The 14,070-nt window shown below is 37.8% G+C and overlaps 1 protein-coding gene across 1 annotated transcript; it reads right to left on the reverse strand.

Moving 5' to 3' along the window:
• Positions 1-490: 490 nt before the first annotated feature.
• vtg3 (vitellogenin 3, phosvitinless) lies at positions 491-12,230 on the reverse strand. Its single transcript, XM_044361639.1, has 28 exons — positions 12,191-12,230; positions 11,624-11,644; positions 11,367-11,518; positions 10,553-10,804; positions 10,305-10,466; positions 10,062-10,210; positions 9,813-9,963; positions 9,512-9,669; positions 7,912-8,077; positions 7,691-7,816; positions 7,256-7,474; positions 6,573-6,790; positions 6,359-6,456; positions 6,142-6,266; positions 5,945-6,046; positions 5,725-5,844; positions 5,411-5,600; positions 5,188-5,275; positions 4,896-5,081; positions 4,627-4,765; positions 4,362-4,530; positions 3,350-3,459; positions 3,171-3,257; positions 2,564-2,770; positions 1,542-1,687; positions 1,226-1,364; positions 992-1,105; positions 491-818 (listed from the first exon to the last, which is right to left on the reverse strand). Exons 1-27 carry the CDS (start codon positions 12,228-12,230, stop codon positions 998-1,000), a joined length of 3,828 nt encoding a protein of 1,275 aa, XP_044217574.1. The 3' UTR covers positions 491-818; positions 992-997.
• Positions 12,231-14,070: the final 1,840 nt, after the last annotated feature.

Raw genomic sequence — 14,070 nt, forward strand, 5'->3', positions numbered from 1 at the left:
AAATTGGCTGGCAAATTAGACAAACCTTGATTGTGTTTTGTGCAGTTTCTACTCCATCTCTTACATATTTTGAGGAAAATTACATTTGGAAAAACATGATGTCATATAATGTAAATGACTTTCTTTTTTTTTTAAAACAAAGCAAAAGATGCTGCAAAGTTTGCATCAGACAGGGTTGTCACTCTTAATTTAAAGCACTGGATTTCATGACTTGATCTGAATCAAGTTTTCAAGGATTTCCAGGGATTTCATCAGTACTACTGACACTGATTATTGTGCAACAATACTGTGTAACACTGTGTAATAATTATCAGTGTAATAAATATTTCATCTACTGTACAATCCAGCTAATTTTTGAACTATTTTTGAGTGCATGTTTATTAATACCAGCAGAAATTGAACTTGGTGGAGATTCATTATAGTGAAGTAAAATAAAACAACAGTTTGCTCTGAATTTTTAATCATGGGATACATGGATTTTGCACAATGTTTGGATGAACTGACAGAATCAGAATACCAAAAAACTTGCTGAAACAGTTTTTGGTAAACCCAATTTAATGAACATGCAATATTTTGGGACATAAGCATGAATTTACACAGTATTAAGTATTATACTTCAAAGGAGGTTGTTCAAATATTAACATGGTCTTAAATGAATAAATCAGGACCTTTACAGGTTATTTCCAAACTGGTGACATCTGAGGGATTACTGATACATCTTTTATGATCCTCACTTTCATCATGGTGGCGAGATTTTGGTTGCAGCGTTATCACAGTGAAGAGAAGCATCTGGCTCCCATCTGGGCTTTGTTGTCTTTCTGCAACACAGAACATATTTTATAAAGCAAGTAAAAATGGCAAAGCTCTTTGCTTTTTTTGTTCCTCTGCTTTGCATATAAATCTGTCAAAACAGTCCGCTTCCACACACACAATTACACAGTATTCAAAAAGAGAAAATTTAAGCTTAATCAAACTGGTTTATGTAGCTCACGTGTTTTTATGCATGTCCAAAGCTCTCTATTGTTGTGTTTCTGGTGTCACGTTGAAATTCCTGAAAACTGGCAGGTGGCAGGGGAAATGGAATAGCCTGGCGGTAGACTGTATACTAATGACAAGACAGGGAGAAATGACACATGCGTGTAAATACACCAGTCAACATTAGTTATATGCAGTACAAGGATTTAGAAGTTTTGCATAAAAATGAAGAGAAAAGTTCCTCCGACACCTCTGGAAATTTAATCTTCACATCAATGCTGTCTGCTGAGGCAGCAACAACTGATGCAGAAACCTCCTGCTTGGCATTTCTCTCATGTTGCTGGTAGAAGCCGAGAAGGAAAGCCATGCCTGGGATGTAGCTTTCAGTTCTGGGAAAGGTAAAAAGCTGTTTTAACAACACACACCAGTATGTGTCATTATAATAAACACAGAAAATGTTTCTACCATACTCTGTAAAGCAAAGTAAGTCTCTTCTCCTCTTCCTCCTCACCTTTTATCTCCCTTGATACAATCTGCACATTTCTTTTTTTACAACTGAGGCTCACCTTCTGCCCATCTCTGCCATGGCTTCTGGGATCCTAGTCCAGTGTACCTTGGCCTTGAGTGTTGGCTTGGAACCAGGCAGATGTGCAGTAGCAGCTCTCATTGACATTTCATAGGACTGACATTCAGCTCCCCATCTAACGTGTGCCTAGACCAAACACAGGAGATCAATCATAAAGGGAATCTTTACAAAAAAGAGACTTGGCTCCAGCCTTGATAATATTCAATATGGTAAAAATATCTTCAAGGGACAACTAGTATGATTTTTAATGTACATCATAGAGAGTATTTGTAGACAGTGTATCTTATTCATACAGCTCTAAATCAACTGTAGTAGGTGAAAACATTTTTTAACCTGCTGCTAGAGATATCCTGAGCTGATCCTACTTTATCCTACACAAAAGTATAGTTGGTCTATCTACAGCTCTTACCCAAAATATATTCAAAACACATAACAGAGCCATACCACTGCATTTGGGTCACATATTCCTTCAGTAAAATGAGCACAGCCTGTAAGTTTTATTCCTCACAGCTAATAAAAGAAGCAAGGCAGTGTAATCACATACTCAAGCATGCTCATTAATGTCTGCCTGGAAATTTTACTCTTCAGAGATCGAACAGATTTGTTTAAGATTAAACTACACTGTCTGTTTTCATTCTAATATGTTTCCCAGTGGAATGGTACGGCTCTTTATGTACAATACCAGTCAAAAATTTGGACACACTTTCTCTTTCAAGGGTATGTCCAAACCTTTGACTGGTACTGTAACTTTAATTGTTTTTGGACAAAAATTGAGTTCTTTGGTAGAGAGGAATAAAGAAGCTGTCAAGCTTTGGTTACTCAGATAATATTTGCAAGCAGGATACAGTCATTGCTGGTTTTGGTCTTTTCGGAGAAATTTTTGATAACAATAATAAAGACATAAAATAACATCAGTGTTATTCTTTTAATTTCTGACATTTTGTAAACCAAACTAAAAAAAAAGATTATCCCCACTGCCCTTCCTGTGTGTTTTATATCTACCTTTGCCTCAGCATGACCTTTCACAATGGTGTCAACGCACATCTTCCAGTTGGTGTCTTCTCCAACCTGGGACACAATCAGTTGGGCATTCTGAATGTTTGCTTCAGGCGTGTAGTAGACAGCTGTATCATAACCCTCAGGCTTCTGGTTGCCATTCAGGGCAAGCGCTTTGATGTTGAACGCAGCTTCAGGTGGTGAGTCCAAGCCCTGAGGAATTAAATAGAGAGCAGTCCATTAGACTCTAATGGGTTTGTGTGCTTCATGTCCAATATGTGCAGAGTATTGATCATCTTATGTCAGGCGTGGAATTCATAATAATACCCAAGTGAAAATGCATTTGTGATTGTGTGTAACTACTGGGTCATAGTGGACAGTGAAAGTCGGGAGTGTAGGAGTCAACAAGGCTGAGGGAACAAGCAATTTTAGCAAAATGTGTGTTATTATGGTACAATATACTGTATATACAAATAGCTGCAGTTTAAACATGGATCATTTGAAATATTTAGAATTATTTTGTTGATCATGAATTCTGAGCACAGCTAAAATATGTACCATAAAGAAATTAAATTAATTTTGGATCACTCTCGGTGGAGCATGTTTAGCATACTTCCATTATGTTTTCATGATGGCTGTGATGAGATCTTCTGACGCTTGATGATGAATCAGAGGACAGACGCACGCGCTGGATGGCTTCCTGTAAACACAATTACGGAACAGGAGAATTTGAATGGATGAAATGCCAGAGCAGGTGCTAAGATAATAACATTGCACACTGTAGCCAAATACCTTGGAAAGCCTCCTCAGAGTCTCAAGGAGTTGGCGGGCACCCACAGGATGTCTGCTCAGGCCGGCGTTAACCTCAAAGTGGATTTTCTCAACAGCTTTGATTGCCTGGGCTAATAAAAGTACACAGGCTATGTTAGCAAAAAGATTTAAAAAACGAATGTTTAGGGGTAGACACAATAACAAGAACAATCTAATTCATGTCAGTACAACAGCACTGCAACAGATCATGAAATTATTTTAAATTGATAAATGGGCAAAACCAAAAATTATGAACACTAAAAGTGTAACTTAATACCCTTTGAAATTCTTGTTTTTGCAGACTGCCATTGATTTAACCTCTCGATTTGCTAGAGTGATGTAGAAGTGTACTGCAAAGGTGTTTCAGTGCACTGTGACATTCCTGTTGGGTGTGGTTACAGGTGCAACAAAGCAAACTTTTGACCACACCCAACCACAACCATCAGCGATGCTGCATGGATTCAGAGGTGTAACAGACTTCAAACCTTCAATCAGAGAGGCCAGTGAACACTGCTTTTCAGCCTGGTGTTGTTACTCTTTAACTACAGTAAGAGTTTCAAAAGAAAAAAAGAAGCAGCATGACTTTGACAGGACAAAACAGCATATGCTGTCTCATTCTGTTGCAGTTTTGTCAGATCAGAGAGTTCAAAGCGACGGAAATTAATTCATACAGTCAATGGGGGTTCATACAGAAACACCATCTACAGCCAGCAGCACCATTTTTAAGGGCCTTGAAATGACCGTTCATGGCCAACAGTTAGTTGTCATGTCAGAATTGGAAAATGCAGCAGCAGCATCCATGGAGGAAAGACAGTTATTTCCTCGACAAATGCCTCCTGAAGCAGCATGAGTGGACATGTCTGTAATACTGTAATGAGTGTCAGCAGCAACCAGACTGCATAGCATTGGATGACTCAAGCTCCCCATGGTTTGTGATGTTGTTTTGGATTCCAAAGTATTGTATGCTGTTATGTATTGGACTTGTTGTGTATACCTGGGACTACTTTCACTGCCACGTTGGTGTATCCCAGGAAATAATACAGGGGGTATTCCTCATGGTAATATTCTCTCCTTAATTCAGATTCCACACACAGTCCTACTCCATAAATGTTACTCTCAGTGCACATTTTGGATCTTGGATGCCAGGTGTTTGGTGTCTGGATCTGTTTGAGTGCAAAAGTAACAAATGTCAGGTTTGAGTTCTGTAAATCTTCATTTGTTGAACTCCAACAGTGAGCTGCTAAAGGTGTTGATTGTACCTCTTCTGATTCAGGCCTCACAACTGTTGGACCCTTGTGGACAACTTCATCATTGGAGTCAATAGCGTTGGGCATCATTGGGGTCATTTTAGCCAAAGCTGGCTCTTCAATGTTCCTAGAGACTGCATACACATTGGAGCTGTTGGTTGAAAAGAAATTCTGAAACTCGGCATATTGGCTGCACTGTGGTAGCATATACTAAACTTAAAGAATACATATATAACAATGACTCAGTGTGAATCAGTATTTTTCCACACCCCTAAACACACCTGAGTGAAAAGAGTTCAAACTCCTTTTGGCATGGTGGGAAGTCAAGTTCAAATTTCTTTTCTCGGACATTGATCTTGGCGGAAAACTTCCATTGGATAGCAATTGGCGTTTTGCTCTTAAATTCAGAACCACACTGGAACAGCTCAGTGTTGATGCCATAGAAAACCCAAAAATCCTTTGTGAAACTAAAGAAAGAAGAGTTTAATTTAGAACAACTTGGTTTGCTTAGTAATTACTAAACATGCCGGAAGTGCATCTTTTTAAATTTTTAAGAATATTAAATATAATTACCCAATAAAACCATCAGTCTCCAGTGAAATTTCAGAAGTCAAGAGTTGTCCAAGACGATCTGTTAATGGTGGATTTACCGCAGCTTTGGCTAAAATAACACACAAACAAAAAACCAAAATTTCCAATGGTGGTTCAAATTAAATACATCATTTAAAGTATTCATCAATACTGATTTTATCTGCAAGGTGGTCATAGGCTGTTTGCATCAAATTTGACACCTCACCATTAACAGTGATCCCATTGACTGTTTCATAATATTTGCTGATCTCCAGTGGAAGACCCAGGGTGGTAGCTTGGAAGTAGCGAACCTCAAAGATCAAGAAGGGTTTGGTCTTATGCCATGAAATTCCCCTCTGTAAATTCTCAATCGCAGTCCACGCAGGGCTCTCTTTCCCCGCAGAAGGATTGACAGCCTGCAAGTAAGATAATGAGAGGACATGTAATCAGTTTTATAAACAATATGATCCTTTTAAAGAATTGAGCTGGCTTTGACATAAATAGATCATTAATAGTGTTTTTGCATAAATATTGTCTCACCTTGATGATTTTCTGAATTAAATCTTTATTGATATCAACAAAGAACCACTCTTGTCCAGAGGCGCGTGTGTAGGCAGAAAGGACAGGCTTATCACTGGGCAGAATTTCCCAGTTTTGAAGCTGAAAAAGACACAGCATAAAAATCACCCAAACAAATAAGCTGACACATCATAGTACAATCGTGATCATTTTTCCAGTTAAGTCTCAGTTATATTCTTACCACACTGAAAATAGCCTGAAAGTCACTGAAACTGAGATCTCCTTTAAATCCAGGGATGCCAGAGCCAAACAGCTCCTTAATTCCTTCAGCACGCATACCCAACTTTAACATGAAAGGAGAAGAGGATGATTATACATGACCGAGAAGGTGCATTTAACTTCAATGAAAAGTTCAAATGGCAATGTACCACACTGTACCTCTAGTAGCTGCAGAATTCTACCAATGAAATAAAATTTTCCTTTCATCATGATTTCAGTGGGAAAGATGTTTGTCGCACTTCTTAGCATGAAAACTTCTGTTGCCGTGCCAATTAGGAAATCATCTAGATCGGGAATATAGTACATTATTAAATAATAATTTTAAAAAAAAACAGGGAACTGGTTCACCTAGATGCCCTGCTGTATTTGAACATACCATTAAACCAGTCCATGCGCATTGCTTTGCTGTAGTGATAGCTGAGACGACCAAACTTAGGGGCCAGGATTTTCACAGCTACATTGCAGGCAGTAGAGCTATTGCAGCAACCACAAAAAAGAAAGTTACTAAGAGCCGTTAAATATGAAATATCATATAACATAAACATTATTCATCACTAACCAGCTTATTGTTTCTGCATTATTATACTTACAGGAAGTGATTATCTGGAGTACTGGATTTAGCAAAGCTTCTCAAATAGGAGTATGCAAAACTAACAACATGCAGGTCTTTTTCCTCCTGCAGATGTGCAGTCATTGTGGACACCAGAGCCATTGAAGGCTTAGTATCAAACAGGATCATGAAGGCCAACATGCGTATCTCAGTGGGAAGGTCCTTTTGCAGGAACAGACTCATGGTGATGTCTTGGACCTGAAAGCAGAAGTAATACCACGATAAGGAGTCGAGAAAACCCGGGGCTCTCACTGAAACGTTCAACCACCCACTGCTGAGGTAATTTCTGCTCTGTTCCAGCACAGTCTCTATTATTTTCTGAACAACAATGAACTTTCAAAAGCAGGTGTTACGTAAAGATTATGTGGCAATCACACGAATCAGACATGTAATTTTCACATGATTGTCTAAAATTGTAATTGTAAATTGTGTAAATTTATTCTTACTTGCCACAATGAAGAAAATTAGCTATGACTCACAATTTAGAATCTCTCACTGCTTTGTGTAAATGCATCATTTCTCCAAATGTTCCCTTATTAAAAAGATTGAATGGGTCATGTAATTACCATCAACATGTTTTATATACATACCTAGCATATAGCTATCATAAGTAAGCATCTAAAAAATCCTCTATTCTTCCTGTATGTCATATGGTGTTCTTACACTGTGAGGGTCTCTGGCAGCGATGAGTCTCATAGACTGCACAGCAGCACTCAGCACACGAGGCGAGAGATCCACAGGGGTGGCAGCCACTCCGGGGAGGAAGCGCATGATGGTTTTAATGCTGCCTGGATGTCCTGCATTCCCCAGAGCTCTCAGAGCAATAACCATGTCTGCCTCATTGTTATTCCTCAGACCCTCCATTGCCATGTCCAGCAGTGGCTAAATACAGATGTTGAACAGATACAGTCAGTTTTTACTGTTATTTTGAAGACATCACTATCCAGCTAAGAGAAGAAGAAACTATCAGTGTTGGTTCACACAGTGAAGCTCTTACCACATACCTTACGACTGTATGGTTAGTACTGTTGTTTCAGTTTGGAATAACTGTTGCACATATTTAATGAAGGAAATTAATTTATTTATTAGTTTGAATACCTGAACAGCAGTTACTGGACAAGGTTTATAATAGGCACAGTGCTTGTACACCAGAGAGCCATAGGAAAGTACCACAGTATTCCACAGATAGATTTTGGATTTACTAAAGGACATGTTCAGGAACATCTGATAAAGAGAGACAAAGACATTTTGACGTTATCTGCACAGAGGGTTTTGTATATAGTGTGCATGGTATCATTTCTTCTTTTTCATTAACTCACTTTAGCCATTTCAACCAGCTCTGGAATAGCCTGGAGATGGTTAAATGCCAGCACAACAGCTTCCAGCGCTTCACTCGCAGACACATCTCCAGCCTGGAACCTCATTTCCAGGAACTTCAGGATTCTGGCATCAGTGACCTCAACAATCATGTCCAAAAACCATCGTCTGATATGGGAAAAAAGAGAAAATGTAGTAATCTGATAAAGATTAGTAAAAGGTAAATGTATGTGAAAGACAAGGTCACATGTCACTTTTAATTGCACTTGTACAATATGAAATACAAGGTGTCAGTGACTGCCTTAATCTTAATGAGCAAAGAAAGCAGTCTTTCAATCTTCACCTCTCTGTCATCATGCCTCACATGATAATAAATCATTCATCAATGGTAACGTGCCAGACTGAATCCATCCCTGAACTAATTGAGGAGGATACTCTTCAATTACTTAATCAGTTGAAGTGGATCAGTGTCAGATTTCAGAGATGGCCTTAGACTATTTTGTTCATCATCTTATAATACTATAATGAAAAGCTTGGTTAAGGGTTATCTTTGTAGGATTTTTACTTTCAATCAGTGTTCTCTGTGTTCTCAGTGCTGAATAAATGTACTTATAACTTCTGAATAAATAACTTTCTAGGTTAGGATTGGTGAAAGATCACATTTCAGGCAAAACGTATACATTCATCCACCATCCCAGCCTCCACACTTTACTAATTCTGCACTGTATGACCTTTACCGAATTTCCTGAACCGAAAAATTGCAAGTTAACATGTTCGATTTCAAGGCCCCCAAAAAACTTGGCAAGGCTGCTAATGTGCCATTTTTAGCTATGCTAGCAGCTAAAAATGGCTCTATGGATAGTAATATCGATTGATTGGTCCACCACTTTGGTCCAGACTGAAATAATTTAGCAAAAATCAGGATGGATTGCCATCTAACTTTGCTATAGACATTGATGGCTCTCAGATGATGAATCCTAATGACTTTGGTGATCCCCTGAGTCTGACTTTTCTCTAGTGTCACCATGAGATTAAAGTTAGTGGTTTTGAATGACATGGCTTTCATATTACAATTATTGGATGGATTGACCAAAAATTTGGGATAGACATTCATGTTCATTCATGTTCCCAAGATGAATTATATTAACTTGGGTGAGTTGGTGAAAAAATACAATTTTAATTGGTCCTATCCCTTGATTAATGATCAAATACCTGTAAAACTAATCACATTCCCATCAGGGAAATTTGCAATTTGTAATTTGTGTCTAATGCTAATTAACAAATGTTAGCATGCTAACAAGCTAAACTAAGATGGTGAACATGGTAAAGTCATGGTAGGCTCAAAGCATCACTGTGTACAGCCTCACAGAGCCACTAGCATGGCTGTAGACTCTTGTTACAGAAAGATCAAGAACAGGGGTAAATGAAAATGCCTTCCAAAACTTCTGATAATTATATATTTCATATTTGGTATCTAAATCTAATATTAGTCCTTTGTATGATAAAGAATTTAATGAATGACAACTTTAGGGTTTATTATTCAGTTGGACAAAAATGGGTTCAATAGCTTCCCTCCTCATCATATGATTATATAATACTTACCTGTGCTCTTCATTTTCAGCAAACTGCCTCCACATGATTTCTAATCCTTCATAAGGCGTCACTCTCAGGAGTTGATACAGCTTTATAGTATCCTCCGTTGTTGCGCTGTCAATTTGGTAACTATTAGCTTGAGCCAGATGTTTGATCAACTCAATAGCCTGAAAAGAGAGAGAATACATCTTTTGAAAAAAGTGCCTATTTCCATCTTTATTTTCATTTAATGAGTTCTTCCTGCATTTTTCTGCTAATATTTACACATTTTTTGTGTTACCATTATTGGTAACGCATGTATCATTATTACCTTTGGTACAGGGTCTTCCAGGTTCTGCATCATTATGGGAACATTAGCCTCTGCATTGACAAACTTGTAAATAATGTTGCCTTTACTTTCCATCGGCCCAAATGTGACAGCTCTGGCTGTGTCACTCACACCGAGCAGCACCATTTCCTTCCTGCAGGAGAAATTATTTAAAGCAGTCAATTTGTATTGCAGACAGAGACTGTGAATGAGCACACATATGTGCAATGTGCAGATATTTTCTTGTCTTACATTGCTTGCATCTTGAAACTGCCACCCTTCACATTGAAGGGACTGAAGTGTTGTTGCTCCAGGCCATGAGCTCTGGTAATGAGACCTCCTTCTGCTGTTGGTTTGACTGTATAAACATATCTCACAGTTGAAATGATAGATTCCCCTCTCTGGATTGGAAGACACAAGAAAAAATAGAGCTGACTTTGGTCTGCTTAATTTATAATTGCAGAATCAGATGCATGTGTAGTGGCATAAACAGACCTGTTTGGATACTTTGTCAAGCACAGCAGTAGCCATTCCCCTGTAGATTGCTGCTTTCTCCCTGCAGTTACCAACATCAACAACCTGAGTGATGGTCATGTCCTTTGTTTCTTTGTTTTGTTCTATAGCATAGTTACTCTGACACTTGCCATGGATGCTAGCCTGCAAAAAAAATATTATGCTGTATAGAATGAATGATGACAGTGCCAAATACAGCAGTTCATTGTCAGTGGTGACTTGACTTTTACCTCCTCAAGCTCATAGATTCTCTGTGTGGTCTTGACTGTTACTTGGAAGAAACCCAGTATTCCTCTCACGATGTTGACAACAGTGTCAGAAATCTCAGCAGAGGCGTGGATGTCACCGACGTGTCCACTGGCATAGTCAAACATGAAGGGTTTGACTAGCTGGTCAGCAATGCGCTGGGTAAGCTTTGGGGAGGCATTAAAGCCATTTTTCCCCGGGAAGCCGTTGAACTCCTCGAAGGCCAGATCTGAAACCTTTGATCCAGAGAATGAAATGAGCTTTTTGCTCATGTGTGAAGTGCTTGTAGAGAAAACTCACTCATTCTCTACTTAAATGTCAGATGAAACAGGTGAAATGTGTAAGCCAACAGAATTGGAAAGCAGCTGGCATTTGTCTGTCTTATTCTATTGGGTTGTTTGAGCTTACTCTCTACTATAATTGCAATGTATGTATGTAAATGCAAATGTTTGTATGCAGCATCTGCTTATTGTTGTAAAATAACAAAAAGGTACTGTTGGATGACTGTGCTTGATGGACACAGTGTTACATAGCTGTTGGTCTGCAAACTGTTGTAAAAAATGAATTTATTTTCATCATGATCACAAAGAAATCTTTTTAGTTTTAAAGTAAATGTGGTTTAGAGATTAGAGGCTTCAAAAGCCTGTACAACCTTTCAACAGCTATTTTTTTAAAAATGACTCAGATACACTCAGATACATGAATAAATGATGAATGACAAGTAACACACTGTGAATCTGACATAAAAATTAACTTATTCTCTGTAAAGTTTTTGCTATCCTTTACTGTTACCCTTACCTGAAGAGAGAATGTTTGTGCAGACACACCGATGATCTTGACCTTGCATATCATTTTTACCCCAGACTCAGCAAGGTTTGGCATGCCGAGTCCAAAGTTCACCACTCCCTCATATTTGTACTCGTAGGCTTTCTTAGGGTTCAGGCCGAGCTCTGGAATGTGTTGTCAAAATAGAAATGTCATTTGAATTGTTTCTTTATAGAAAGCATTTCAAAAAGATTAGTGTGCCCTTTTGAGCAAGATAAAAAAAGACTCACCATAACGGACACTTTGACATGCTGAAAGAATAGAAGTAAAACATAAACTTTTGTAAATATATTAACACATTTTTTACTTGATTTGGTTTATTTATGGATCTACCAATCTGAGGGATAATATGTTAAAAACTGAACTTTCCCCCCAAAAAGAAAAAAAAAATCCACATAAATACACATACATACAACAAAAACAGGTCGATCCCTGACCTCTTCAAGTCTCTATTGTTTTTGTCATTCATACCTAAATCATTATTATTATTATTATTATTATTATTATTATTATTATTATTATTATTATTATTATTATTATTATTATTATTATTATTATTTATTTTTACCAATTATTCATAATTTCTAAATACCCATATTAGAAAGGATCTTACATGTTGAATGGTGGAATACATTAAAAATGCACCAGAAACATAAAAAAAAAATTTTTTTCAACCCCAGGATTATGAGTAATTTGCAAAACCTCTTAAACTGAAATTAAAAGATTAGAAGTTTGGATTGTGATAAGCTTGTAGAATTAAAATATAAATAAATATGGATGAATCAATAAAAACTTACTGGCCAGGGCCACAAGGCAGCAGAGGAGAAACCCCCGCATGGTGAAGTGACTGGAAACCAACATTTCAGATTTGTCCCTTATATACCAGAATGAGTTTTGATTGGGGAAACTGGTTGCAATAAGTCTTGTGACTGATTTAAAGTAAACACATGCTGTGAACACAGGGACATGTCTGCACTAGAGCCATGATGACCTGTGACATTGTCAGATTGACCTGAATAATGCAGATAATTCTCAACAGCTCATTGCGATAAAGAAATGGGCAGTTGTGACTGTGAAAAATTTCTAACCTGAAAAAAACCCACAGTGCCTACATGCTATCTGATTTTGCTTAAAAATGGCATATCACTGAGAATATGTTGAACATTACATCATAATTTTTATATCTGTATTTTATGTGAGACGTGAGTGTTGTGCTACATCTTACATAAACACTGAATGCAAAGCATGGCTTGCTCTGAGTATTTAAAAAAGATCAAAGCCAAAGCCTCAATTTGAATCACTCAGAAAACGAAGTAAACAAGTTTTTCACAGCTGAATGGAGGGATGAACCCAGTGGGATATGCATTTATTCCCTCAGTTAAACCCAACCATGTGGAGCGAAGGAGTAGAAGATGCTTGCTGGTTTACTCTTTTACATCTTGAATATCAGTGAAACTCCTGATCTTGAACTTTGTAAGCAAATCACTGTCCCCTGACATCACAAACGTGTCCACCTCCTGGACACAACAAAGTCAAACAGTGTGTATCTCTGCCTGAAGGGCTTCACAAACAGCCCTGTTAATGCGTGCAGTCTCAGGGTGATGACATCAAGCGGCAATCAGCCTAAGTGTCCATTCTTACTGTCTCTTAGGGTTATGTTCAGATTGCACTACACTTCCACAGTCCCTTGTGTAATCGTTCATAAGGATTCTCTTAGCCATCGTTCTTCTTTCACTCTCAGGCTTCATTTCACCTGATCATCTGCTTTCCTGTTTTTAATTTTAGCATTGCCCAATAGAGGGCGCCAATATCACATTTTGTCCAAAAATTGGCAACAAAGAAAATTAGATTATTTTGAATATTACAAGACAGGATTTAGTTGGGTTTAGTCATGCACACTTGATTATTCTTCAAGTTGAAGAATGCAATGAGATGATGAGATGTAACTTTTAGAAACACCTTTGCCAGCCAAAGCTAGTGCTTACTTATAGTGAATTCTGGATTCTTGTCCACTTTTCACAGTACTGAGACAGGATAAAACAAAAAAGACCTGCAAAGCACTACTATAATAAGTCTAGGTTTACAAACACATATACAGAGCTCATTACAGTATAGCTTTTTGAGTGGAAGTCAGTTCCAGTTTTAAATCTGGTTGGGTTTAAGTCAAGAGATTCAAAGATGGTGAAAATCACGTCAAAACAAAGACTATCACAAAGAGAAAATATTTTATAGTGTAAAAATAATGTTTAGGGTGTTTCTCAAGGACCAACAGAGATGTAGACCAATAACATCTGTAGGAAATTTACTAAATGTTTCAGTGTCCAACAAATTATTGCCCAGAATTTATTCTAAATCAGCGTGTACATAACATGCCTCTGTATGCACAGGCATGTGTGAAATCAATGCACATGAAAACATAGAAGTCAAGAAAAAAATGCAAGTTAGAGGGTCAGTCAGAGTCTAAATGGGCACAAGACATGCCCATTATTAGTCTAAGGACTGCTGCTGTAGTCACCTGACATTGCTTTCTTGCCAGTTAAATAATACTAATATTGTAGAGTTCAAGTCTCCTGTGTCCATTCAGCTCATTGAAGAAACACGACTGCAGACATTAGGAATTATTTACTGTAACACAATGCATGATATTTCAATTCTTCATTTTTTGTTGGTTCATGTC

This window comes from Thunnus albacares, chromosome 9, assembly GCF_914725855.1.
Source record: "Thunnus albacares chromosome 9, fThuAlb1.1, whole genome shotgun sequence".
NCBI lineage: Eukaryota > Metazoa > Chordata > Actinopteri > Scombriformes > Scombridae > Thunnus > Thunnus albacares.